The sequence below is a fragment of the Miniopterus schreibersii genome (assembly GCF_964146895.1).
Source record: "Miniopterus schreibersii genome assembly, chromosome: 18".
NCBI lineage: Eukaryota > Metazoa > Chordata > Mammalia > Chiroptera > Miniopteridae > Miniopterus > Miniopterus schreibersii.
The window spans coordinates 17,592,944-17,619,870 of record NC_138121.1 but is presented as its reverse complement, the minus strand read 5'-3'; the positions used below and the strand labels follow the sequence as shown (position 1 = coordinate 17,619,870).

Sequence of the window (26,927 nt, the reverse complement as noted above, 5' to 3'; positions counted from 1 at the left end):
AGGAAAAGGCAAAATCTGATTTTAACCAAATAATGAAGTATAGTCTACAGAGTCATCCATCAGCTGCCTCCTGCACGCCCCCTATTGGGAGGACTGAGCCTGCAACCCAGACATGTGCCCTGATGGGGAATCGAACCATGTTCTCCTGGATCCCAGGTCGGTGCTCAACCGCTGAGCCATGCTGGCTGGGCCCCTTTAATTTTTTAAAACAATTTTATTACCTTGTATATATATTTTTAAGATGCCACAAGTCCTTTTTGAAATGAAGTGGGGAATAAAGAAACAACCAACAAAAGATAATAATACCAACACAAAGGCCAAAGACAGGCTTTAAAATCTTTTAAAATAAATAATCCACTAAACCTAATTATTTCCTGCACTCAAGCACTTGCCTTTCCTTACTAGAAAACTATAATTCAGAGCACTCTATGAGACAGAGTGGAGCTCTGGCGGGGCCCCCCCAGGAATGACAAAGAGAACAGTATTCCAAGATGTGTATTGTGAAGGTTAAGGACTTACAGGATTATCAGGAGCAGGTTGGTGACATTTAGTTGAATGATGATTGGCTCCTGCAGAAAAAAAGTAGATTAAGTTCAAGTAAAACCCTGGGATATAAATATTTCTTCCTATTTTATTTGTTATTCTTGGCTAAAAACGCAAATCACATAGGAAACCAGAGTGATCATTTTCCACTGCTGAAGTTGCAGACAGCTAGAATTCTGAGGCCAAAGCACTACAAATCACTAATGTCGTCTCTGTGCTTACTCTTCAAAGACCCTCGGTATAAAGATAAATATTAAATAAAATCAGTCATAAAGGTGCCAGTATGTAATCATTACTGCAGAAATATCTGTCTCAGAATTTTACAAAATGTAGGATCTCATTAATAATAAATCAGAGCATATTTCTGATAGACTTTTAGAAAATGATCATTTACAACATTTTACCAAACCATCATTATTGCTTTCATTCTCTTTTCACATTTTCCAGTAAGAAAACCATTCTCTAAGGTGACATCAGTGTGTTAACATGCCTATTTGCTATTAGGTTGACTCCTTTCAAGGCATTATTAGCGTCTATGCCATTAAATTATACCTGGTTACAGCAAGCCTACTTTGCCCTTTCTATCTTTTCTTGTAACGTTCCCTCACTTGTTCATGGGAATGACATGTATATTTAGCAGGAGAATCACTGCAGCCACGACTGTTGGGGGAGAACAGAGTTCTGAGGTGTTCTTCTGATTAGATGCCATGTCTTTCTATCAAGACAAACAGGATGGAGGGTAGAAGAAAGAAACTGGATTCAAAAGACTTGTAGTCCTTGTTCTGGTTGGTGTGGCTCAGCTGGCTGAGCATCGTCCCAGATACTGAACGGTCGCCAGATCGATTCCTGGTGAGGGCACATGCCCAGGTTGCAGGTTTGGTCCCTGATCGAGGTGTGTATGGGAGGCAACCAATCGATATTTCTCTCTCACATTGATGTTTTTTCTGTCTCTCTTCTTTCTTTTCTCTCTAAAATCAATAAAAGCATTAAAAAAAAAAAAAAAAGACTTGGAATCCAGAGCTGATTTGCCTTTTACTGCAAACTATAAAGCCTCAAGCAAATGACTTAACCTCTTAATTTTTCATCTGCAGAATGGGTGTAATAATATCTAACAATGTGAAAATTAAAACAATGGAGGTAAAGTTGAGCAAAATGTCAGCTCAGGTCAGGGCTATTAGCTTGCTGGGTGCAGGGAACTGACCCTGCACGTCAGCTGTAGCTCTGAAGAGGGGTTATGATCACTAGATAAGCCAACAGGCTGCTGAACTAAGGCTGACCCAGCTGCTTGGCCTCCTGACAAACACAGTGTTGGGCAGGTCTTGCCTTCAAAGATAAGGAAAAATCAAAAACAAAAGAGACCTTGTAATGATCACAGAACCTAGGACCTAAACCCAGAGGACTCGGGGGGAATGTACCTCTGAAAATTACCAACAGCAAAATAAAAAAAAATTCACAAAGCTATTTAGCATCCTTAATAAAAACAGAAAGTCTTGAAAATAAATCAAATGAAACTAAAGTGCACAAGAATGAGATCGATTAAAAGAGAAATAGATGATATCAGAGGATTTAAAGAAAACTAAAGATGCTACAGAAAAATTAAAATCCACATTGGGGGTAGTACAGAACAGAACTGATGTGGAAAAGTCAAATCAATGATATGGTGGATAAATGTGAGGCATTTTCCCAGAATGTAACAAAAAAGGTGATAAGTAGGAAATGATTCTTTTCATTTAAAATGAATAGCCAAGCCCGGCCGGGTGTAGCTCAGCGGTTGAGCATCTACCTAGGATCCAGGCGACTGGGGTTCGATTCCCGGTCAGGGCACATGCCCAGGTTGTGGGCTCGATCAATGACTCTCTCATCATTGATGTTTCTATCTCTCTCTCTCCCTCTCCATTCCTCTCTCTGAAACCAATAAAGATATATTAAAAAAAAAAAAAAAAGGTTTGACTATATAAACTTGAAGGACATAGGTGGAACATCAAATGTCTACTTATTTAGTTCTATAAAGGCATATTTAAAATCATGTTATATATATGTATGTATATATATTATATGAAAATTGTTCTCATGAAACTCACATTTCATGACATAGACTTATTCAAACTTTTCAAATGCATCTTCACCATCATTGCTTTAATTATAATCAGAAAAACTTTTGGATTTATTTTTTTCCAAAATATATCATCTTTACTTCCATCTAATGCTTTCACTAAACACTTTTTCCCAACTCACAAGTCCCATTTACAAAGCATTCACAAAAGTTGATTTTTACGTTTGTCCTTTAGATATATATTCATGTCTCTACCACAATAACACTTTCTAAATTGTTCTTTTAAGGGACACTTAAAGGGCTGTTGACAAGAACATCTAACACCTGAAGTTGTGAGGTCATATCCCTAATAATCACTAGATCCACTTTAAATTTGTCTTTTTTCCCCCACCCATTCTATCAGGTGATCTCTAAAATCATCCAACGCTGATATTGATTAAGGTCATTTCAGGCTAATGCATCATCCCAAAATCGTATTTGTTTCTCAAAATTAAAAAATAATGAGAGAGAACACTACAACTTGAAAGACTTTGCAAGGACTTTAAGAAGCCTCTCTTTTTTGATTTGTGGGGAAAACTTTGTCTTTTATTTGGGCATATGTGAGAAGAGGATGGCTAAAGGAATATCAAGAAAATAAGAATTTAAAAAAGAAAAAAAAAAAGAAAATAAGAATTTATAAAATAAAAGCAAAGATTGCAATATTAAGATCAGACAAAAAAGGGTGCAATGCATATTTACTGGGCACCTGTTCTGATGACACACTTCAGCATGAATTGTCTTGTGCATCCTTTAAGGCAGTAATTGACTTCACTACACATTACCTGAGGTCATTTTGTGTCTTGGTATTGCGACTTCTCTTTTTGTCTTCTTGGGCCTCCGATGTAAATGAGAATTATTTCCATTTCTTTCATAACCTGCATCTTGGTCTGAAAAGAAGTTAATTTATAGGATATAGCTCTAACTGTAAGTCTATAAAACAAGCACATTTGTGATAATCAAGAAAACACAAATTAAAGATTAGCATACATTCTTTTTAGGAAGAGCAATTACATTGTACAAAAACTTTAGTTTTAAAGGTAACTAGCAATATTGGATCTCCAAAGTGTTTCCACCTTTGACATGAATTGTGAACCTATCTAGAAGCTGAAAATAAACTTTGAACAAAAAATAGAAATTGCACAATAATATAATATTAACAGTAATAATTATGCCGGGCATTGTTCTAACACTTCACTTGTATTATCCTAATTCTGGTAACAGTCCTTTAGAGGAAACTGGGCTGCACAGAGGTTAAGTTGCTTGCCCAGGGTGTCACAAATGGAAAGTCATAGAAACAAGCTATGCGCTCAGGACTCTGACTCATGAACTCATGACTCTTGAGCCTGAGCTCTTAGCTGCAGTAACATACTTCCTCTTATTGTGGGAATGTAGGCGCAGAATTTGCAGAATTGGCTTAGATTAATTGAATAGAATTCTATGTTGTCCAAGATTATCTTCTGCACAAACATTCTACATTTCATAGCAATAATCTCTTCCAAGTACATGAATGATAACATCGGGAAATACATTTCACTCCAAAACCAAGAGTAGCTGAGAACATCTAAAAATTCAATTCTTGGAGAGTGAAAGATAAATACCATAATCATCATCATTTAGATATTTAGGAGTTGCTTTTCCAGTCCTGGAGATGAGAAAAAACAGTTCACAACTGTAAGATGGCCGGTACTAGGGGTGCAGTTTGTGAGAATGAAACACATGACCACTAGACTTGTGCAGAGATTAGGCTCACAACCTTGGCCTTAGTAACAGTAGGATGCTATTAGGAGAAAACAGGACAAAAGTATCACAAAGAGCTTGAAAGGGTAAGAATGAGAGATTTGAAGCTAGAAATTCATTACGTTGAAATACTGGGTCCTTTCAATACCCAGTATTTGAAGAATACTATAATAGAGAAATATTTCTTATAACAAATATTGCCATGTATTCTGTTTTGTGAAGCAACCATACATTCTTTGTATTTTCATAAGAATGTATTTGTGACTTTTTAAAAAGTGAAACAAAATTTTTACCTAGACAATCCAAGACATCATAAAGTCTCTGAGAATTCACTGAGCTAAGGATAAATGGTTATGTAACCACCAAGAGAAGCACTGCTTAATTATAAAAACACCCCCCCGCCCACTGAAATTCTGATCTGCTTCTGAAGAAGCAAACCTCTAACTGATGAAACTCTCCTCACCCCTCTCCTCCCTTTCCTTCACCATATTCTCTTTTCCTCCTTTGCTTCCTACTCTTCCCTCTAAAGCCCAAGTAATGAATGGATTAGGGGTTTACATGTGGAAAACAGGCCTACCAATAATACACTTTCTCCCATGCTCTGCCCATGTCAAGCAATAAAGGGAACATCAAGGCACAGCTCTTTCCATCTACCAGAGTGGGCTGTGTAGGGAAGTCACTCTAAAATGATCTCGGTCCTTGTATCCTTCCTGTGGTCTATCACTCATGGGCTTGCTAACTAAAGCTCTCATAAACTCTTACTTAGAATCGGTTTCTAAAGTTAGGTCAATGGCAGCAGGTAGCTTCATCACTTACCAGCCTGGCAGATGAAATAATGCCCCAGTGAGCACAAGTCTACTTTTGATAAGACCCGGTTGGACTTTCTGGACATATAAGTGCAGCTGGTGGGCTTTGTGGCCCAGTGGGCTGTGACACCTGCAGAAAGAAGACCAGACTCAGATGAGCTTCATGCTAAAAAGTCAAACATTAAAAAAAAAGGTTTTTTGCCCAGCTGGGCGTGGTTCAGCGGTTGAGCATCAACCTAGGATCCAGGAGATCGGAGTTCGATTCCCGATCAGGGCACATGCCTGGGTTGCGGGCTGCAGCCGATCAATGACTCTCTCATCATTGAGGTTTCTATCTCTCTCTCTCCCTCTCCCTTCCTCTCTCTGAAACCAATAAAGATATATTAAAAAAAAGAAAAAAAGGTTTTTTTTATTGAATTTATTGGAATGACATTAGTTAATAAAAAGTCAAATATTAAAAAAAATATATATGGCCCTGGCTGGGGTTGATTGGAGAATTGTCCCATGCATCAAAAAGTTGCTGGTTTGATTCCTGGTCAAGAACATACCTAGGTTGTGGGTTTGATCCCTGGTGGGGCGTGTACAGGAGGAAATCAATAGATGTTTCTCTCACACATTGATGTTTCTCTCTCTCTCTCTTTCCCTCTCCGTTCCCCTCTCTAAATTTAGTAAAAGGATATCCTCCATTGATGATTAAAAATATATATATGTGAAAACCAAAATTTGCTAGCTTTCAACATATGAAAATTTAGGTTCCCTCACTACACGTATTATAGATTATTTTTCTATATTATGTGTTCTTTATCACAAGGCTTAGCATTAATTTATTTAGACTTTAATGAAGATAATTATGAGACAAATGTCCTGGAGTTTTCTGTAAGACCACAAGATTATGGTGCATAATTTTGAAAATGTCTATCTAAGAAAGACAAGCAAACAATTTCTCTCCTAGTTTCTGCATTAGAAAACTTGGAGCCAGGAATGATGAAGAGATATTTACCAGGAAAAAAGTGACCACAAAAGGTTTCTGACTTCAGAATCTTGCACAATACTTTCAGTGAAATATTAGGTAAGTTAACTTTTGATGGGCCCTGAGAAAATCCCATCATCTTTGCTACACAGACAAATCAAAGGCTACAGCATAAAAGGGGAAATATTTCAGAGGAATGATGGTAATGAGTAAAGAGACTGATTTTTCTGTATACAGAGGCAGAAAGGTTTAAATTTTTTCTTTCTCCTGTTCCAGAATAAAAGGAAGTTTCCTTCATAAATACCAAACGTCAGAGCCTTACTTGAGTTGTTCTTTTCTTGATATTTTCCCAGCAGCATTAAATTTTGCCCAATCCACCACTTCTTTCCTTCTTCCAGAAAATCCCAGATGAGATCTTGAATCTCCTGGTTCCAAGTGTAAGCAAGGTGTCCTCCCTGGCCATGACAGTAATTTTCTGCTTCCTCAAAGCTGCAGTGAAACCTGTTAAGCTGATAACAGTTATTTTTACCATGTTGCTCTGGGCTATTTAGCTCACTTCCTAGAATGATACTTGTTCTGATGTATAACCAAAGCCAGGTTCTTCTTTTAAAGAACATTTTCTCTGTAAAATGTGAGTGAAAAAAGTGTGGAGGCTCAGAAGCTGCCTGGCCCTTTATATTCTTGGTGGGTTTGTCTTACTCATTACTATTACTCTTTTAGGAAATGGGAATAATATGTCAAGAAGACAAATGCTTTTGTTTCGTTTTAAGGACCCAGGTGGAGTTACTATAAGCTGAAAACAAAGATCAATAAAGCAATGGGCCTTTAAAGCTGGGGCACTACCATCTGTGTTTACACAACTGGATATGCCTTCAGCTTTAAAATAGATCTTTATTTGCTAAAGTCTAAGCGGTAAGGAAGTAGAGGATGATGCATATCTAAGTCAGTGTTGTTAAAAATTGAGTATTTTTTTTTTTAAAAGGAAGCCATGAATTTAAATAATTGTTTTGCTTCTTACATTTCACTCTACCCTAAATCTTGTATTTAACTCTATTCTAAATCTCTTATATAATCATAAAAGCCAAAGAATAAATATTTAATAAAAGAGTGAATACAAATTAAATACAAACAAAGCTGAAAACCAACAAAATTCAAATTTGCTGAACTAAATAGCCACTTGTCAGATACACATGGTTCTGGCTTATAACCACGTAGGTTCTTTTGAATTTGTCACGCAGTAGGGAAGGACCAATTCTCTCACTGCTTTTCTTTAACTTGCTGAAAAACCTTTGTTCGTACATGTTATTTGATCTTCACCTGTAGCACATCTGTCATTTATGTTTTCAGCCAGTTAGTTCTCTTTCTTGGTGCCAAAACGGATCACAGATACAAATAAACATGGGCACTGAAATCACTTGGCAGGTTTCCGGGTTCAGTTGGTTATTCTACTGATGCTTACAGCTACTCTTTAAAACCATTATGGACATGGGCACCAAAATTAAAAATTCTCTGAAATGTAGACCCCAATACATCCCTGTTTAAAAAATACTGCAGTAATCAGCCCTGGCTGGTTTTGCTCAGTGGCCAGAGCGTTGGTCCTTGGACTGAAGGGTCTCGGGTTCATTTCTGATCAAGGGCAAGTACCTCTGTTGCAGGCTCTATCCCTGCCCCCGCTGGTGCAGGAGGAAACCAACCAGTGTGTCTCTTTCACATTCATCTCTCTCTCTCTCCTCCCTCTCTCCTCCCTCCCTCCCTCCCTCTCTCTCTCTCTCTCTCTCTCCTCCCCCTTTCCCCTCTCTCTGAAAAGCAATGGAGAAAATATCCTTGGGTGAGGACTTAAAAAAAAAAAAAAAGTAAAAATACTGCAGTAATCAAATGAAATATTAATATGGTATGGTCCTTACATTCGAAAGTCTGCAGTCTAATTAGGGAAGGAAAGTCATAATTGTATTTAATAAAGATATATTATTTAATAAAGACATAATAAGTGTAGTTAATAAAGAAAGTGCTCCTGCCCAGCCGGGTGGCTCCGAGCTTCAATTCCCATCAGGGCACATGCCCGGGTTTCGGCCGGATCCCCAGTAGGGGGCGCGCAGGAGGCAGTGAGTGGATCAACGACTCATCATTGACGTTTCTCTCTCGCTCCCTCTCCCTTCCTCTCTGAAATCAATATATATATATTTTAAAAGTGCTACTAGAGAGGTACAGCTTAAATCTATGAAGGTTCAACTGTGGAAATTATTTCCAGTTATCTCCAGCGCTTGAGCCTCTAAGACCCGCCCTATTTAGACAGGATGAACTGGGCATCCTGGCAGAGGCGTCATTGTGAGTAAACACGTAGACGTGAGAAAGTGGGAGGTATTTATAAAGAGAGATAATTCTGCGTGCGCCCGCGTGTGGATGGGGGGTGGGTGTACTTGGGAGAGAGTCATGACAACGGAAATTACAAAACTGCAGCGTTTCAAATGCTAGGAAGGTTTCTGAGCAGAGGAGTCCACCAAGTCTGTGCTGCAGTGAAATGGTTTCTGTCAGGATACTTTCCGTTAACTTCCCAGCATCCTCATTAACATACGTACACACCCTATACAAACATACATACGTTTTAGGCATTTTTAAAGTGACACCTTAAGTTGATGGAATCTGCTTTGAAGTCTACACAGGGGTTTTACCCAGCGCGGTAATTCACTTCAACCCTTTTCACGGTGCCGGACATATACTTTCTCAATACACGCTTTATCTAGAGCTCAAGCATAGCAACAAAATATCTAACTGAAAGGATCGAAAAACTCGTGACTGCTGCTAACAACTGAAGAAGCCACACAAGTCGTCTTTTGTCCAGGTCGCACCGACCCCTGCGCACTCGCACCTCGGCGACCGCCAGCGCGGACGCCGGAAGCCCGGCGGGCGGAAAAGGCGTGGCCGCTGCGATTGCGCGCGCGCGCTCGGCCCGGTCGAACCAGACCCTAGGGGCCGAGCAAAGCCTTCTCTTCCCACACGCGCCGGCCCCACCCTCCAGCCCGGTGATTGGTGAGTTGTCAGCCTTGGGGGCGGGGATTAGAGGTCTCCCTCCTTCTCCTCCAATGGAAATGACACAGAGGCGGGCCCAGTGGCGAGAGGACCATGGCGTGGACACAGCTGAAAGTGAGTGTAGAGACTGGGTCTCTCGCGGTGACGAGGAGGGTCCGGGCGAGAGCGGGGCCAGCGGGGAGTGCGGGGGTAGCCGGGGCGGGGTGTGGACGCGAGGCCGCTCCGAGCGCGTCGGCCCGTCTGGCACGTTTGCAGAGGCTCGTGCGTGTGCATTTGTGCACAAGTACTTGGCCAGCGTGTGCAGGCGGCGCGCGTGTCTGTGCACAGGCCGGGCTTTGCCAGCGCACGTGGGCCGACCCGACCGAGCCTGGCACAGCGGCGCTCAGGGAGTGCGTGACCGCCCAGCACGGTGGGCAGCAGCCAGCGTGGAAAGTACAGGACGCGGTCCCAACCCCTCTAGACAGAGTTTTAGGGCGGGGGCTCCGCGTAACGGTGCTGCCGTTTGTGGATTGACGTTAAGGGGCGTTCCTACAATCCGGAGACTAGAAGGGAAGACCACGAATACCTTATCTACGTGAACAGCTAGGAGTGATCCTTAAAGGCAAATGTGATCATTTCTTGTTTAGGGAACAAAATCTAAATCTTTATTCTGGCCAAGATCTCTGCCTGTCTTCCCAGCTTCTTTGTAAGTCATGCTTTTACTCCTCGGTTTCAAACAAACCTTTTCCCTCCCCATTCTCTGGGAGCATCTCCTCCTCCTCTGCCACTTTTTTCTTCCCCCACTGCCCCCTAGTTAACTCCTATTTATCCTTTGAATATTAGCGTCACTTCCTCAAGGAAGCCTTTCTCTACCTTGGAGATTAGGTTAGGTTCTTTATTACCCTATACTTTTTTTTTTTCTTCATAGCAATTGTACAGTTATATATTTGCATGGCCATTGGTTTCTGTCTCCTCATGAGACTGTACTCCCCATGAAGGCAGGGACTCACTGATTAGCGCATCTATAAGTGATTGAATGAATGAGTGAATGGCTCAGCATCTGCCAGTGATAATTAGAGGAAAGTATTATGAACCATGTTTGAACTAGGAGTGGTTCTTGACCCAATAAGACCTGATGCTCCTTTTTAAAAATACATTTTGCAACCCCCTTTATTAACCTGAAATGGAATTTATGTATAATGTAATCTTCCTATGTATAATTTTAAAAAGTCAACATAATATCCTAACTGGAATATAAAGGAGAAATGAAAGGAATTAAGAATAATTTGTATTTCAATATGTAAATGTTAGGGCATGACTCAAGTAGATAGTGAGATAGTCAAGTGTTTAAGCCTCTGCTTAGAAATTCTAGTGCCACAGGTATGTTCGTCAAATACCCTAAGCAAAGCACTGTTTCATTCCTGATGGGATTTTCTGAAATAGGGGACAATTCCTTGCAAAACAGTACAGCCCCTCATTTTACAAGGTAATTTGTATTCCTGGAAAAGTCAATGCACATGAAAACTGTGCAGGAAATAGTTTGTGTTTTTTTGGTGAAATAGAGTTTGGTTCTAGGCTCAGATAATACAAATAGATATTTTTTACTTACTGAATGTCAGTAGCACATTCCACTGTCATACAAGACCTGGATAATTCATCTGTCAGATGGTCTAAAACAATGCAGGACGTCTGACTCTACTGATTCCTGCACACTAAATCTATTAGCATTCCCTCAGATGCCCACCACGTGTCCCTTAGGAGGCAGTAATGCCCCTCTTGAAGCAGCCTCTCGCCTGGAGTCCTTCAGGGCCAGGCCAGTGTGTGTCAGCAGAAGTGCAGATAACAGCTTCTGACTATAGAGGCCAATGTGTGAGCAAGACTAGAAATGAAGGAGACCAGTGTTAATAGAAGGCTAGGGACAATGCTTCATGTGGCATGTCATTGCGTCCTCTGTGTGTGTGGGTTTCAAGGGCTCAGAGAAGGTACTGCAGCCTGGCTTTGAGGGCCAGTGGGCTCTTTTTTTTTTTGTCTTTTCTTCCAGAAGCGGGCCCAGGATGCCCTGATCATCCTGGGGGGCGGAGGACTTCTCTTTGCCTCCTACCTGACGGCCACAGGGGATGAGCATTTCTACACCGAACACTTGATGCCAACTTTGCAGGGGCTGCTGGACCCCGAGTCAGCCCATAGGCTGGCTGTTCGTGTCACCTCCCTGGGGCTCCTTCCTCGTGCCACATTTCAAGACTCTGACATGCTGGTAGGTGCTCTTGGAACACCTTATGCAATATAAGGTAAAGGTTAGTGTCCCCTAATTTACACAGCTGGGGCTGAGCCTCTTGAAAAGCAGAGTCCCAAGTTAGCCCCAATAAAAAACCTATCATCCCCATCTACAGATCAGGAAACTGAGGTGCGGAGTAGTTAAGTGACTTACCCAAAGTCACACCGCTGGGAAGTGGATGAGCCAGAATTCAAACCCATGGAGTCTGACTATTGGCAACGGTCCCCTTAGTCACTGGCCTGCTTTGCTGAGGTTAGATAGCTCAGTTTGCACCTCTGCAAAATATGAAAACATGCCGGAGTCATTGAACATCTGATGTGACATAGGCATGCCTAACTAAGCCCTTTGAGGAAGGCATACAAACACCTGTCCGAGGGTTACTCACTTCGACACTAACTCATGGGCCCCACCATGTGCCTGTTAGTGTTCTGGGTGCTGGGGTTACTGCAGCAAAGAAGACAGAAGAATCCACATCCTTCTAGAACCTGCATCCTCGTATAGGTCCTGACAGCTTCCGTCTGCGAGACTTCTTACCAAATGGGGGACATCAGGATGATGTGAACATGCAGACAACAAACAAGAAGCACTCTTCGTGGAAGGGTCACCATTATAAACCAAAGCGGCCCTTCTCTGCACTTTCCCTTTTTGTCTTAGAATCCGTTTCACTTCCCCAGCCTGCAGTTTTGAGCAGATGTGGCATTTTTCCTGGCTTACCCCACTTAAAGGCACCGTGGAATCAGAGCGCTCTTTCCTTTAAGCCTTCCTCATCTCCAGCTGCTAGTTTGAGAGTCCTGGAGCCCCGTGTAGCAGGAGTGAGTTAAGAGGGGGATGCAGAGATGGGGGATTTGGAAGGAAGTGAGGTTATGTCTGGGGGAGGTACAAAACTATGTCCTGTAAACACCCCCAATATGGAGAGCAAGTGCGGCCTTTGAGCAGTGATCCTAAACACCACTGTGTGGGTCCCCACCTTCAGCAACTCATTATTTAGGAGGTGGTCCAGACTCCTCACCCGAAAGCCAGGACTCTTGATATTCTCACCCCAACTTAACATTCTAGTGTTAGCTTTCTACCATTTCCCTGATTCTGTGGTTCTCAATCCTGGCTGTGTGTTGGAATCACCTGGGGTGCTTTTGGGAAATATAGGTGCTCTGGCCTCATGCCAGAGCCATCATCTCTGGGAGTGAGGACTGAAAGCTCCCTGGGAGTCCTGTCATGCAGCCAGGGTTGAGGGCCCCTGGCCTGGAGGAAGGCCTGCTGGTCCAGCTACACGTCCTATCTCACTGTCCCTGATTCACCTTCATTATTTGTTCTCCCCTTCTTGGAGCAGTCTTTCTACCTCCTGCATCCAGGACGAGTTGGTACCCACCCTTGGAGACCCTTGTTAGCCTTGGCAAAGGATTTCAGCTGACAGTGATGGATTCCATTGGCAGTCGCTGGCTTTGTGATAGCTCTTGATTTCTTTCATGCCTTTTAAAGTATTGGTTTTGCTACTGGATTTTTTGGCTCCATCGGGGTAGGAATTCTGAATTATTTAGGAGTCAGGCTAGACCTGGCAGCAATTAGGCCTCAGTTACTCTCATTCTAGAGAACACTCTAGAACCCACTGTGCCTGACAGGGAAGAACCTATCTCCAGCCACACCCTGGTTCTGGAGCCCAGCACTCATTTCTGCCCAGCCGAGCACTTTTCTCCCTCTAGTGCCCCACAGGGGTCTCGGGGTCATCAGTGGGGCTTGGGATCAGCTTGGCTAAGGAGGGACACAGCTGGGGTTGACTTTCTAGACTGACTCAAGGATTTTGCTGCTTGACACTGTTTCAGAATAGCACTAGCTAGGGGGCTGACACCAGTGAGCCACTCTCCCACCAACGATAAGAAGGGATGACTATTAGCTATAACTGGAAAAGACAGTGTCCATATCCTGCTCAGCCCATGGTGGAAACACTGTATTTTTCTTCGGTCTTGGCGATGGATGATAAAGCCTAATGGTTCTTGGACTCCAGCAGGCATCAGAACCACCTGGAGAGCACTGTTAGAGATAGATTGGCTCAGAGCTCCATTCTGCCCACCATCCCCCAAAGATTCTGATTCCTTAGACTGGAGATGGGATGTTTAACAGCTCCTCTGGGAATTCTGATGTAGGTGTGCTGGGGACCACACCTTGAGAAACACTGGTATAGCCTTGTGTACCTCTGACTTTGTTTCCCTCTTCCTAGGAAGTGAGAGTCCTGGGCCATAAATTCCGAAACCCAGTAGGAATTGCTGCAGGATTTGACAAGCATGGGGAGGCTGTGGATGGACTTTACAAGATGGGCTTTGGTTTTGTTGAGATAGGCAGCGTTACCCCAAAACCTCAGGAAGGAAACCCCAGGCCCAGAGTCTTCCGCCTCCCGGAGGATGAAGCCATCATTAACAGGTAGGTGAGCAGCTCAGAGGTAACAGCAGTGCACTCGGGATATTTTTTCTGTCATATGATGTGGACTTTATCCTGTCATTTTTAGGAACCATGTGGAGCATCTACTATGTGCCAGGCATAGGAGCAGGTTTTAGGATTTCAGCTTAACACATATACACACTGAGGCTCAGAGAACAACATAACTACAGCCACAAGATCATAAGCAGGAGAGCCTGGGTACAGATTTAGGCTTATTTGACTTGAATTTGTGCTTTTTCTACATTGTTACTCCATTGCTCTTGCCCAGTGCTATCTAGTAGAAATATAATGCAAGCCCCATGTGTAATTTAAAATATTTTAGTAGCTGTGATAAAATAGTAAAAAGAAATAGGTGAAGTGAATTTCAGTAATATATTCCATTTAGTTTTTTGTAATATTTATTATGTTACTTAATTAAATACTTAATATGTTCTAAATATCATTTTAACATATAATCAATGTAAAAATGATTAGCTATTTACCTACTTTTCCTTGTACCAACTCTTCCAGATCCAATGTGTGTTTTTCTTCACATTTCAAGTGCTCAGTAGCTATGGCTCTTATGTTGGACAGCACCGCCCTAGCCTTTAGTAAACTGGAAAATTTAACAATCATCATATACAGCTGCTTTCAGTAGGAGAGATCCTTCTAGAGTGTGAAAGTCCTTTTCTTTATAATCCCTGGGCAGTATCACTACAGCAAACCCAGAAAGTGAAGAAGTTCCTGCTTTTTGGTAATAGAATTTTGAAGAGCCTCCTTAGGGAGATTTTGGTAGGCATCTTTGGGGCCACTAATGGCCTTCTGGAAGACTGACCTATGGGAAGTTGATTTGGCTGCCACTTTCTGCTTTATTGTGCTTGTTTCAGGGAAATTTTCCAGCATTAGAGATCAGATTATTGATTTTTCTGCTGCATTGCAGGCTGGGGTCAATATCTCCAGAATGTCCAAATCACTGTAGGTACCAGGGTGATGGTGCTTGGAGGAATCCTGCAGAGGAGAAGTGGCTGAGAGAGGAGAGCCTGTGCTCTGGAGCACTGTGTGTTCAGCCTCCTTGCTCTGCGTGGCACATAGTGGGTGCTCAACAAACTCTTGCTGAATGAATGGATGATTTTATTCATTTAGTCAACCAATGCATGTTCCACTGTATCTATTAGGTGTTTTCGGCTACAAGTAACAAAGTAGCTTGAGGAGTAGGAGCTTGTAATTATTTTCCTCTCATAATAGGTGTAGTAGGCACTTCCAGGGATGGCTGAGCAGCGGGGCAATGTCAGGACTCTGGTCCAGCTTCTCTGGGCCTTCCCTTGTTTGCAAGACGGCTACCCCAGCTGCAAGCATTCCATCGTCCCTGTGGATGTCCGAGAGCTGGAAGGGAAAGGAAGCCTAGGTATGGGGGGGATGTGCCCCAGGAGCTCCCCAGTAGGCATCACCTTGTGTCTCAGTGACATGCCCAGTCACATGCTCATGCTTTAGTTGCCAGTGGTCTGGGAAGGGAGTCATTGCCATTTTCAGCCATTATCAGGGGAGGAGGGAAGGGAGGATGGCTATTAGAACAGCATCCCACAGTGGTCTGGGTAGACGGGACAAGCAAGAGAGATGAGGTCACTCCCTTTGTGGAATGTCTAGTGGCAGGGTGATGGAGAGGTAAGACATATCCCTTGTCCTCAAGATTATAACCCAGTAGGGGAACCTAAACATACAAATACATCCCAAACCAGGAGCAAGGCCAGTACAGAGAGCTCAATGATGCCAAGAGGTGAGGCATCATCTGTGCCTGGGAGCTTTACTCAAGGAGGAGAGGGGGCATTTGGTCTGGGCCAGGAAAAGGGGATGATTTTAATAGGCAGAAAGGATGGGGAAATGGAGTGGCAGGAGGTGTGCCCATGGAGCACAGGCAAGAGCTGGAGAGCTGGGGTTGTTGGAGTGGTGACAGCTCCACTGGGCAGAGGGTTTGCATAGGTAAGGAGTGGGGGCTGGGCCCAGACAGGTCCCAGCTGTATCCAGTGCTAGCTGGCTGGATGACTTGTTTGAAAATTTTAATCTTTCCTTGTGTGTTTGGTAGTGTTTTGACAAGTTCTCTAGGAGGTCCAGGAGTGTTTAGACCTTGGAAGTCTTAAGAACTGACTAATTTCTTTTTCTTTTCTGTTTTTAAAAGTCATACATATGGCCATGGAGCCATGTCTCCAAAGCGTTTGCCTTCTGGCTGAGGGCTCTAACCTCGTCTGCTCCCCATCTGCTTGTGTGCTACAGATATGGATTTAACAGTCATGGGCTCTCGGTGGTGGAACACAGGTTACGGGCCAGACAGCAGACGCAGGCCAGACTCACAGAAGGTAAAGTGGGGCTGCGTGGCGTGCCTTTCTTCATTTGTTGGAAGGAAACATGTGGGAGAAACATCAGGAACATTCCTGGTGACATAACGTGATTGAGCAATAGAAAACAAAACAAAACACTACAGAACTCAGGGTTCCTTCCATAGAGAAATTTTCCTGGTTGTACCACAGTTTCCAGGATTTTAACAGAATTTCCCAGTTTGGCAAAGATGCACTTAGTTTCTGCCTCATTACGTAACCTACGTTATCACTTAACTGGGCCAGTTTGGAAGTGAGCACAGCAGAGTGGCTCCTCTGTGATCACATTGGTTGCTAAGCTGTGGGCAGGGCTTGAGCACCATCTCCCTTGTCCTGCTCTGTTGTCCATTTGTCCATTATATAAATAATGCATGCTATTTATAGAAGCGTTAGTGACCAGAGAAGCATAAAGAAGAAAATTAAAATTGCTCACACTCGCTCACATTTCCCCCACTCGGGGATAACTTTCTTGGCATTTGGGAGTCTGGAAGCGCCATGCATTTTGAAAGGCCACCTTCGGAGGCGCTGTTTATTCCCTGGGGCTCTCCGGGGAGATGCACTTAGTGGCTGCAGTGCTGTTGTCCTCACTAAGCCTTCCCAGGCGCTCTCTGGGACTGTTTGGGGCCCAGGCCTTTCCCGTTGCTGGATCACCCGGAACTCCTCCCGGGAGGGTTCAGTCTCGTTAGATATCCTGGTGGTGAGATGAGGTGAGTTGGGTTATCAGGTTCATTTCAGGGACCGAGGCTGTTAGCCGCCTCTGATTTGGGGAGTAGGAAGCGCCCTTGTTTGTAAACCCCTGGCTTTGGCAGAACCAGACCCTGCTATACTCCAGACCTTGCCATTTGGGGAACTTTGAAGGTCATAATGTGACTTTCATGGTTTGTGATACTCTCCTGGCTGCTTGCCTCCCTCTCCTTTTAATTGTCCACAGTGCCCTTTACACCACCTTTCTCCCCTGTTCCCCCTTGCCCATCCTCTCAGCCCTACTCTGGCACTAAGATTCATTGGAGTGAAGCAAAATTTTATAGCAGAGCTCTGCACATAGTGTTTCCCAACAGCTAGAAGACAGCTTATTGCTGGCACCATGCCAGGGAACACGAGCTGATAAAGGCTGTGGTGCCCTTTGGGGACAGAGTAATTCAGCAATTTCTGTCTAACTCCAAAACCTTGTCAGTGTGGGCAGATGACTAGTAATGAAGGACCTATCAGCTACGTGAAAGTGATACTCTTTCATGCCAGTTTACTTGAGCGGGAAAGAACGAGTTTACAGATGTCCTTGGCTTGATGGAGGCTAAACTTGGAAAGCTTGGAAACCATGTTATATAACCTTCGTCTAATGGGTTCTTCTCCCCCCGCAACACACACATTAGCTACACAGACCTCATTTACTTTCAAGCTGAGAATCAAAGGCTGACTGCATTTAGGGTATGAGAAGGTGGTTAGCAGGACTAGATGTTCTTTGATCTTTCTTGACCTGACACAAGTTTTCTGAGCTAACTTGATGTTTTAGGTCTTTTTCCAGCCAACAGATGGAAAAGCCACCAGTACCATTGACCTTTGCAGGTAAGATGGTACTTGAGGAGAAAATGCCTTGCTTTCATACAAAGCTTGTTACTGAAATATATTTTTCTAAAAGTTCAAAATGCTAGTCAAGTGATAATCCAATGGATTTTTAAGTAAGGTGGTTGTATTACTTACTGTGCAGATTGAGACACTTTTGAGAGTGAAAGGGGGCAGGCATTAATAATATGCCCAGGCTACAAGAGTAATCAGGGAGCATTGGGAGCACTGGGATGTGTTGTCACCCTAGTTATAGGGGGAGGCCCTTCTCAGAAAACTGAAATTATAAAGCAGTTATACCTCTACATTTTAGGCATGATAATTGAAAATATTTTCCAGTATTTTATACATAGCCTTTAATTCTGGGTTTTCTTCACAACTGCACACCCAGCCCTTGAGAGTCAACAGTTGCCCTGACATTCCTGTTGATTTCTGTCTGTTCTCAGTTGTATTACATTTATGAGCCCTACTTTTTTTTTTTTTTTAAATCACTAGTATTTGCATTCTGAATTTTTCCATTTTCTGTTAAAATTTTTAAAATTACCATGGCACAGTGCAGTAGAACATTGTAGTGGTTGCTACGCAGACAAAGATGGTCAGCTGTTTCCTGGTCAGCAGGCAGCAGCACCAGGCAGTATTTCACAGAAATTGCTGAATTACTCTATCGCATATAATTTCAGCTGGTGCGGGAAGTTCTCATTGGATGGAGGTGGAAGGCCTGTAAGGCTGTTCATGGGCTCTTCATGTCAAGGAAGTGGTGTGTGGGGACAAAGTTTTGACTAGTGATATTTGCAGGTGGGCTGCCGCTGGGGATAAACCTGGGGAAGAATAAGACCTCGGTGGACGCTGCCTCAGACTACACAGAGGGGGTTCGAGTCCTGGGCCCCTTGGCTGACTACCTGGTAGTGAACGTGTCCAGTCCCAACACCGCAGGGCTGCGGAGCCTTCAGGGAAAGGCTCAGCTGCGCCATCTGCTGACCAAGGTGGGAAATTACATCTCTGGGCCCGCTCCTCCAGCCTGTCCTGTTCATTCTCCAGGCGCCAAACTTCAGTGTCACAATTTAGGAGTCCTTAACACCTCAACCTGTTAGGACCCCTCACCATACCTTTAATCCCCTGTCATATGGGGATGCTCAATAGTTATGCTCAATAGTAATTAATTTTTCAGCTATCTGTCCCTGATGTTAAACAATAAAGGTTTGTGAGAGAGACCATGTGTCTTGTTGACCATGCTGTCCCTAGCACCTAGTACTTGAATGAATGAATGAATTGAATGACTTTTTGTCCCACAGCTTTGTTATCTCTTTAGGAACAAGAGTCTAAACTCATAATATATTAGCTGCTATTAGATGCTAATGACCACATTAGGGACCCAATCTTGGGGATCTCTTTGTTTGAGAGAATGGAATGAGATTTGCTTTCATGGGGTATGTTGCATACTGAGGGCTGTGTTTTCCAGGAAGCAGAAATTGCTATGCTTTAGTTTGATACGTGATGTAAAAATACACTGATCTGTGGCTGCAGGTCACAGTTGCACCCTCAGGCTGTGGTCTCAGGGATGCCCGTCTCTGCCGACATGTCGCTGTAGGTGCTGCAAGAGAGGGATGCCCTAAAGGGAGAGCACAAGCCAGCCCTGCTGGTGAAGATCGCACCCGACCTCACGACCCGGGACAAGGAGGACATCGCCAGTGTGGTGAGAGAGGTGAGTGGGGGCCAGGGACCCCTCATTGCTATCAGTGACCCCTCGGGCTAGCCCAGATGGCAACCTCTGTGGTTTCCTTTCTGTGGTACTGAAGGCTGGTTTGGTATCTGTCATGACCTAATTTGTCATATAATAAAGAGTGACTGCTTGAATAAATGTTTGAATGAGGCTTTTGTCATGCCTCTTCCCTCCTGTTTGTCCAGCAAGGGCTTTCAGGCTCTGCTTGCATCCTTGGCCAGCCTTCGTCAGACTGAGGGACAGGCTAACCTCGCTTTACTGCGCTTCACAGGTGTTGTGGTTTTTTACAAACTGAGGGCAAGGCCCTCCACTAGCAAAACGATTATAACTTTATTGTGAGACTTGCTTTTTTGTGGCAGTCTGGAACCGAACCCGCATTATCTCCAAGGTATGCCTATATTCTTTCTCTCTTTCTTCAGCCTAACACCAGGTCTCTGTGTTGTAGGAGACTAGTGGAAACCGACTGAGCCAAGTAGTCCTGGGTTCAAATCCTGGTTCTATCACTTACTACCTGGAGACTTTGAACAACACACTCTAGAGTGGGTTGTTATAAGGATTATAACCCTGTCCCCGTGGAACTTTATGGGTTTTCACTATGTGATGGCAGCTATTGTCATGTTGAGGCTCATTCTGACACTTGTTCAAGAAGCACAGTGAAGTCTGGCATAGTTCTTGATTCCAAGGGCTGTATGTGGGCACCTTGCCTGCCTGCTGTTTAGACCCTCAGGACAGCTTCTCTGAGTCCTACAACGCCCTGACTGGATAGCCCTTTCTCTGTCTCACACTGCAGTTGGGCATCGATGGATTGATTGTCACCAACACCACAGTGAGTCGCCCTGCTGGCCTCCAGGGTGCCCTGCGCTCTGAAACAGGAGGGTTAAGTGGGAAGCCCCTCCGGGATTTATCAACACAAACCATCCGGGAGATGTATGCACTCACCCAAGGCAAGGATTCGGTGTCCATGGCTTCTGATTTGTGTGTGGCTCGGGCTCCTGGGTTGTGATCAGAATTGGTGTTCCCTGAACTGCCGCATTCAGCAAGCAGGTGGGCTGAGGGCTGAAACCAAAATGAGCCCCTGGTTCTCACATCGTCTGCCCTTCTTCATGGTGTTGCCCTGTGCTTCTCTGCAGGCAGAGTTCCCATCATCGGGGTTGGCGGCGTGAGCAGCGGGCAGGACGCACTGGAGAAGATCCGGGCGGGGGCCTGCCTGGTGCAGCTGTACACAGCCCTCACCTACCAGGGGCCACCGGTGGTGGGCAGAGTCAAGCGGGAGCTGGAGGCCCTTTTGAAGTGAGTGGGCCATGTGTCGCCTGAAACAGAAGTTAATGTTGTATCAATTCAGAATGTCTCAAATCAAGGGGATCCTACTGATCTGTATTTACTCTTCATGCAAAAAGGACTTGAGGGATTGCTCAAACACAGGGAAAATTACTCTGTTGCTCCTTTGACAAAGGAATTCAAGATTAACTTGCAAGGCTGAGGAGTCCTGGTGGCATTCTCATTAATTCAGTAACATTGACTTGATGTCAGGGAGCTGTCCTACTTAAAATCGCCTGCCTTCTGATCTAAGGCTTGGGTGTTCATATCTCTAGATTCCTGGGTGAAGACAGTGTAGGGGCATGAGGTGTGTGTTTGGGATTGAGAGAGAGAGGGGTGCAGTTATGGAGCAGATAGAGCTCTGATGAAAGTGGGCTTCTGGTAAGAACAGGGCCCATCCTTCATCATTTGCTGAAATTGCTTTTTTTTTCTCTATTGCCAGGGAGCAGGGTTTTCCCCGAGTCACAGATGCCATTGGAGCAGATCATCGGAGGTGAGGACGCTATCAGTGGGAAGCCTGGTCTGGAATCTTCCCACTAAATCAGGAGAGCCTTTGTGGCTAGATCAAGAGAGGGAGGACTCTGTCTTGAACTACATCCTGCAGACTAAAAGAGCCCTTTTTCTGAGGCCAGCCCAGACTGTAAAAGCTACTCGTGAGGGTCACCAGAATCAGCACAAGGCTTTCTTCAATCACTGTCAGATCATGAACTGCATTTGGGACTTTTTCCAGACTCAAATCCCAGGATCTTTTAACATTGCAAGGACACTAGATATTTGAGGGAGGGAAGGGGGGATCATGGAAAAAATAAAGCCATTTAAAACCTGGATAAATCCCAGCTCTTTCTAGAAGGTCAACAAGCTTCAGACACTGCAGGTCCTTCCAGGCCTCTGCTACCTGGGGTCTGCAGTGGGTTTCCCTGGAGCTCTCATATTCTATCTCTATTTATTTTAAGTTTTAACTTTATTTTGAAGACATTTCAAACATAGAAAAAAGTTGTAAGAACAGGGCTTGTGGATGGCTGTCCTCTCCCTGTGTCTTCACATCATCTCCCCTCTCTGTGTGTGTCCTGATCTCTTCTTACAAGGACACCAATCATTTGGCCCACCCCATTGACCTCATTTTAACTTGATTACCTCTCTAAAGACCCTATCTCCAAATAAGGTTACACTCTGAGGTATTGGGGAGTTAGGATTTCAACATAATCAATTTTGGGGCAACAAAATTCAACCCATCACAAGAAATGTTGTTTCCCTGCCTTCAAGTCGCAGGTCATGTGGCGTGGAGTGCCATCAGGCAGACAGATACTAGACAAGAGGCTAAAGAGGTACAGTCATTAATTAAAGACAAGGAACAACACTGATCTTTTTGATACTGGAAAGCACACAGTGAAGAGAAGTTGCAGCCTTGCCTGGCACGCCTTCAGAGCCAACAGAAAATCACCTTTGTTCCCACCGCCTCAGTACAGATTCTAGTTTAAGTTTAATTTCTCGGCAGCTCTGTGGAGAAGCATGTACCTGCAATAGCGATAACATGTCCTGTTGCCTCATCTTTCCATCTTGGCCTCAGCCTGGCCATCCCTCTGCTCATTCACTCTTTGCTGTTTTTTTCAAAGATTTTTTCCCCTGGTTTTTATTTTATTATGAAAATAATACCTACTCATAAATAAATTTATACAATACAGCCCCCAAATAAAAGCTGTTTACCTACTCCCCCCAAACAATTCCACTTCCCACAGGTAATCACAGTTAACTTTTGTATCTCTAGATTTTTCCATACATTTTTCTGTATGAACATCTGTATCATAGCTATTTTTTTAATCTAACTGCATACACATATATAGAAATGTTTCAAGAACTACAAAGAACTATTTTTAATACTGAGTCATAGGAGAGTAAACTGCTGATCTGATGCCCCACCATCCTGAATGTGTCAGTGTGGATTTCTTGCAAACAAGTACCTTCTGTTACACAACCACAATTCAGCCATCAAAATCAGGATATCAGCACTAACACAGTTACCTTTGACTAATCTCAGGCCGTGTGGGAGGCAGAACTTCTAAAATGCCTCCTCTCCCCAGATGCCCTGCCCTAACCCCTGGAACCTACAAATATGATGAAATAGCACTCCCAGGACTGTGTTGTGTTAAATGGTTGAAGATAGGAGATTATTTGTGTGAGTCTAATCTAATCACATGGGCCCCTTTAAGAGCAGAGTTTTCTCTGCCTGAGAAAGAAGACATCAGAGAGATTTTAGCGTAAGAAGGAACAAAAGTGCTGTTGCTGCTTTGAAGATGGGGGTGGGGGGGTGGCCAAGAGTGTGACTTGGATAAATGAGTCCATTCTGGCAGGAAAACAGATACTTGAGAGAGAGGAGGGAGGGATCTGCTCTCAGTGGCAGAAGGGGACCCGGGCTCCATCTGGGAGAGGACTGCTCTCCAGCTCAGGTGGCTTGCCACCCAGGAGGGCCAGCCAGTGGCTCATTTGAAGGCAGAAATCTGCATGTTTTCTGTGGCTGCGTAACTCCCTAACTCCCTTGCGCTGGGCTTACCAGCAGGAGGATGGCTGGGGTTGGAGGGGTAATATCAGAATGACCGTCTCAGCCAGGCAGCAGCAGGAGGGCCCCACGGATGTGCTTGCAGTTTGGGCTCACCTACTCACTGCCCCACCGTAGGGGCGGGGAGAGTGCAGGCTTGGAGTCGGCCTTGGGAGATTTACCGAACCCCACCGAGGCCCCATTTTATCATCTAGAAAAATTGGTTTGGAGGGTTAAAAGATATCTTAACAGCAACTTTTACAAAGATGCTTCCTATGTGCACATTGCGTACTTATTAGCAATGGGTGATCATGTAAGTTTTGCCTCAGTTTCCTAATGTGGAAAATGGGGAGAAGCACAGTACCCATCTCAAAGGGTTGTTATGAGATTAAATATGAAGTACAGTAGTGCTTAACACATCCTATCCTAATAAATGTTATTTTAACGATCTCTAATCCTACAAAAGTCCTGCAAATAGGTATTACCACACCTGTATTTATAGCTAAAACCAGGGCTTTGAGAAATGAAATAACTTCTCCGAAGCAGGCATCTCAGAATCCACAGAACTGAGCCCCAGGCCCCGAGTATCTCCTCGTGCAGGGAAAGGGCCTCATGGGACCTCTGAGAAGTATTATTAGTTCCTTTCCCCTTTTACTTTCCTCTAAAAATTAATCTTCTTTTAACAGATAGACTTTCTACTGTGTGCCATTACTTTTTTTAAAAAAAAGCTCTCATAGAAACTTGCGCTGGGCACTTGAGTGGTCTGATAGAAGGTGGCAGAGTAGGGCCTGGTGATCCAAGCTCCGAGCCCCTTACAAGTGGGGACATTTTGTAGGAACCGCAGTGCCTGCCAGGGATGAGCCAGAGGCAGCTTGAAACAATCATTTATTATCTCACATGGTGTCAGTGGGTCGGGAATTCAGGAGCAACTTAGTTGGGTGGTTCTGGCTCAGGGTCTCTCATGAGGTTGCAACCAAAGCATTGGCCGGGGCTGCAGGCATCTGAGGCTACCGGGCTGGAGGACCTCTCCATAGGGCTGCCTGAGTGTCCTCCCGCCACGGCATCTGGCTTCTCCCAGACTGGGTGACCGAGAGGGAGTGAGGTGGAAGCTGCAGTGTCTTTTACGCCTAGTCTCACCGCTCCCCTATGCCACGTTCATTCTGTTCGCTCGGGTAGAGTTGCCAGTTTTAGTAAAGCAAACAAAAACAACAGGATGCCCAGATAAATCTGAATTCCAGATAAACAATGCACACACTTTAGCATACGCACATCCCATGCGATAATTGGGTCATACTTCTACTAAAATTTATGTGTTTTTCCGAAATTCAGATTTAATTTGGGCATCAAATTTTACCCTTTGTTAGGAGTAAAGCACTGAGTCCAGCCCGCACTCAAGGGGAGGGGATTTAGGTTCCATTTTTGAAGGGAGGGATGTCAAAGAATTTGTGGAGATATTTCCAAACCGCCACAAGCAGAAGTTTGAAAACATTCATCTGGTCCCGGTGCCTGTGGGTAACTGCATGAGCGGAAGAGGAAGCAGGAGCTCTGGGGCAAGCAAGGCCACCGTCCTGAGACTGTAATCCTGTACATTTGTCAACTTACAGCAACATCGCACACGGCAGCTTCTTTCATCCCCAGGCAGTCCCGAAGGTGGGCGACACGCTGGCTGTGACCCCGCTTTACAGGTGAGGGAGCAGAAGTTAAGTGCCCGCCCTAAGGTAATACAGGCAGAAAGGGGGGACAGTCTCCTAACGGCGGCTGGGGTTCTTCTACCTCCTGCCACGCCGAAGTCTCAACCAGGTGCTCGGGTCTGTGCGTCCTTGCTGCCATGCCGCCTTCTGGGTGACAGCCCCCCGAGAAGCTGAGGGCCAAGATGCAGGCTTCTCTCCCAGTCCCCTCGAGCTCTGAGATCCCCTGGCTAAGACCGCGGGGATCCCCCACTACTTGCAGGCCCTCGGGACTGGCTGGCCCCGGGGTGCTGAGAGGAACATCATTCCCTTCCACCAGGAGTCAGCGACCACAAGTGAAAAAGGGCTGCGGAACAGCCAAACCCAGTGGAGGCCTACTCGCCCCAATTTTTATTATAGGAAATTTAGACATAGAGAAGAGTTGAAAGAGTAGTATAATAAATTTCCATACCCCCTCTGTCCACTACACCTATCTTACTATCAATAATTCTTACTATCTTTTCCATGTTTTCTTTATTAATCTCTTTACCTATTTATATACTGAGGGTTTTTAAAAAATATGTTTTTGTTGATTTCAGAGAGAGGAGAAGGAGAGAGAGATAGAAACACCAATGATGACAGTGAATCATCCATCAGCTGCCTACTGGGGAGCGAGCCCGAAACCCAGACACGTGCCCTGACTGGGAATGGGACCATGAACTACAGGTTCATGCATCGACACTCAACCACTGAGCCACACCAGTTGGGCTATATACTGAGTTTTGATAAAACATTTTGAAGGAAGTGGTAGATGTCAGGACACTTCACTCTTAGCCTGCACCTCCCTTCGTAGCCTGCATCTTCGAAAAATAAGAACATGCTCCTATGAAAACATAATTCTATAATTATACCTAACAAAGTTAGCCATGATTCTCTAATATCAAATAACATTCAGTCCATATTCTAATTTTCCCTATTGTCCTCAAAATATCTTCTATAGTCAATCAAGGCTCACCTAATATGTCTCTTTAGTCTTTTAAAATCTAGAGCAGTCATCTCTGAAGAGATCAGGCCAGTTGTCTCACAGACAGTTCTACATTCTGAGTTCCCAGAATGTTTCCTGATCTCCACTGTAGCTGGATGTGGATATATGGCCAAAATCTACTCAATGAGATACATGTGAAAGTACTGTGTGCAACTTCTGGGAAGTCTGCTGCTGCCTGGAACATGAGTATGATGGCTGGAGCTCTGGCAGCCGTATTAAACCTAAGGATCAGGGTCACCCTAAAGGCAAAAGCTGGGAAGAGCTTCATAGAACTGAAAATACCAGGTCTGTTTATTTTCCACCTCTTTTATTTGAGAAAATAAAACTTATGTGCTGCTAATTGGGGTTTTCTCTCATATTTAGCCAAATTTATTTCTATCTAATAAAAAAAAAAGCCAAATTGAGGTAATCTTGTATTTGCCTGCAAGATTTGTTACCTGCTTTCTGTTTGGCTAAGACACACTTCGGGGTTTCTCCTTGCTCCAGGTGCAGGTTTCTGGTGCCAGCACACCGTGAGAATGTCCTCAGGCTATCATGTTACCTATGCTCCAGTGTTGAACGAATCTTGGCAGTCAGGGGACATTTCTGTAAGAACCTGGTGGTTATAAGTGTGGGAAATAAAGATAGTGTGACTTTTCACACCTAAGAGAACACCAGGGGACAGAGCTGAGAGGTGTGTGTGCAGGAGCAGGGTGGGAATGACCTGAAATTGGCACACAGCAGATTTGTGAAATACCTGGCAGCAATACAGGGGCGAAGCTCCAAAGGGCAGGGCCTTTAGGAGAGGAAGTGCAATAAACACGCAAACTCCTTGCATTCTTCCCAGCCAAGAGGTTTCCCGGGTGTTGAAAACTCCTTTTGGAAAGTGTCTCACAGGA

At 44.3% G+C, this 26,927-nt stretch overlaps 2 protein-coding genes across 3 annotated transcripts in view; one reads left to right on the top strand and one right to left on the bottom strand.

Moving 5' to 3' along the window:
• The window catches only part of PKD1L3 (polycystin 1 like 3, transient receptor potential channel interacting), a gene marked incomplete at its 5' end in the record, with an annotated part of 50,031 nt that extends 43,266 nt beyond the window's left edge, over positions 1-6,765 (bottom strand). The window contains 4 exons of the mRNA XM_081118747.1: positions 520-569; positions 3,418-3,522; positions 5,189-5,308; positions 6,471-6,765. Of these exons, the coding sequence (XP_080974873.1) occupies positions 520-569; positions 3,418-3,522; positions 5,189-5,308; positions 6,471-6,765 (570 nt within the window). The remainder of the gene's footprint in view (positions 1-519; positions 570-3,417; positions 3,523-5,188; positions 5,309-6,470) is intronic.
• Positions 6,766-9,242: 2,477 nt separating this feature from the next.
• Positions 9,243-26,455, top strand: DHODH (dihydroorotate dehydrogenase (quinone)). 2 transcript variants are annotated; one of them, XM_081118743.1, is made up of 11 exons: positions 9,243-9,289; positions 11,196-11,408; positions 13,642-13,841; positions 16,107-16,189; positions 18,563-18,750; positions 19,356-19,469; positions 20,278-20,431; positions 20,618-20,777; positions 21,247-21,297; positions 24,942-25,022; positions 25,604-26,455. In XM_081118743.1, exons 1-11 carry the CDS (start codon positions 9,269-9,271, stop codon positions 25,626-25,628), a joined length of 1,290 nt encoding a protein of 429 aa, XP_080974869.1. In that variant the 5' UTR covers positions 9,243-9,268; the 3' UTR covers positions 25,629-26,455. The 2 variants fall into 2 exon arrangements, with proteins under 2 accessions (XP_080974869.1, XP_080974870.1); XM_081118744.1 differs by lacking the exons at positions 24,942-25,022; positions 25,604-26,455 and having other exon boundaries at positions 9,280-9,860; positions 21,247-22,722.
• Positions 26,456-26,927: the final 472 nt, after the last annotated feature.

Coding starts and splice junctions, on each gene's coding strand:
- DHODH (XM_081118743.1), top strand. CDS start 9,269: ATGGCGTGGACACAGCTGAAA. Junction 13,842..16,106: donor GATGAAGCCATCATTAACAG/GTAGGTGAGCAG, acceptor TGTGTGCTACAG/ATATGGATTTAACAGTCATG. Junction 21,298..24,941: donor ATTGGAGCAGATCATCGGAG/GTGAGGACGCTA, acceptor GTCAACTTACAG/CAACATCGCACACGGCAGCT.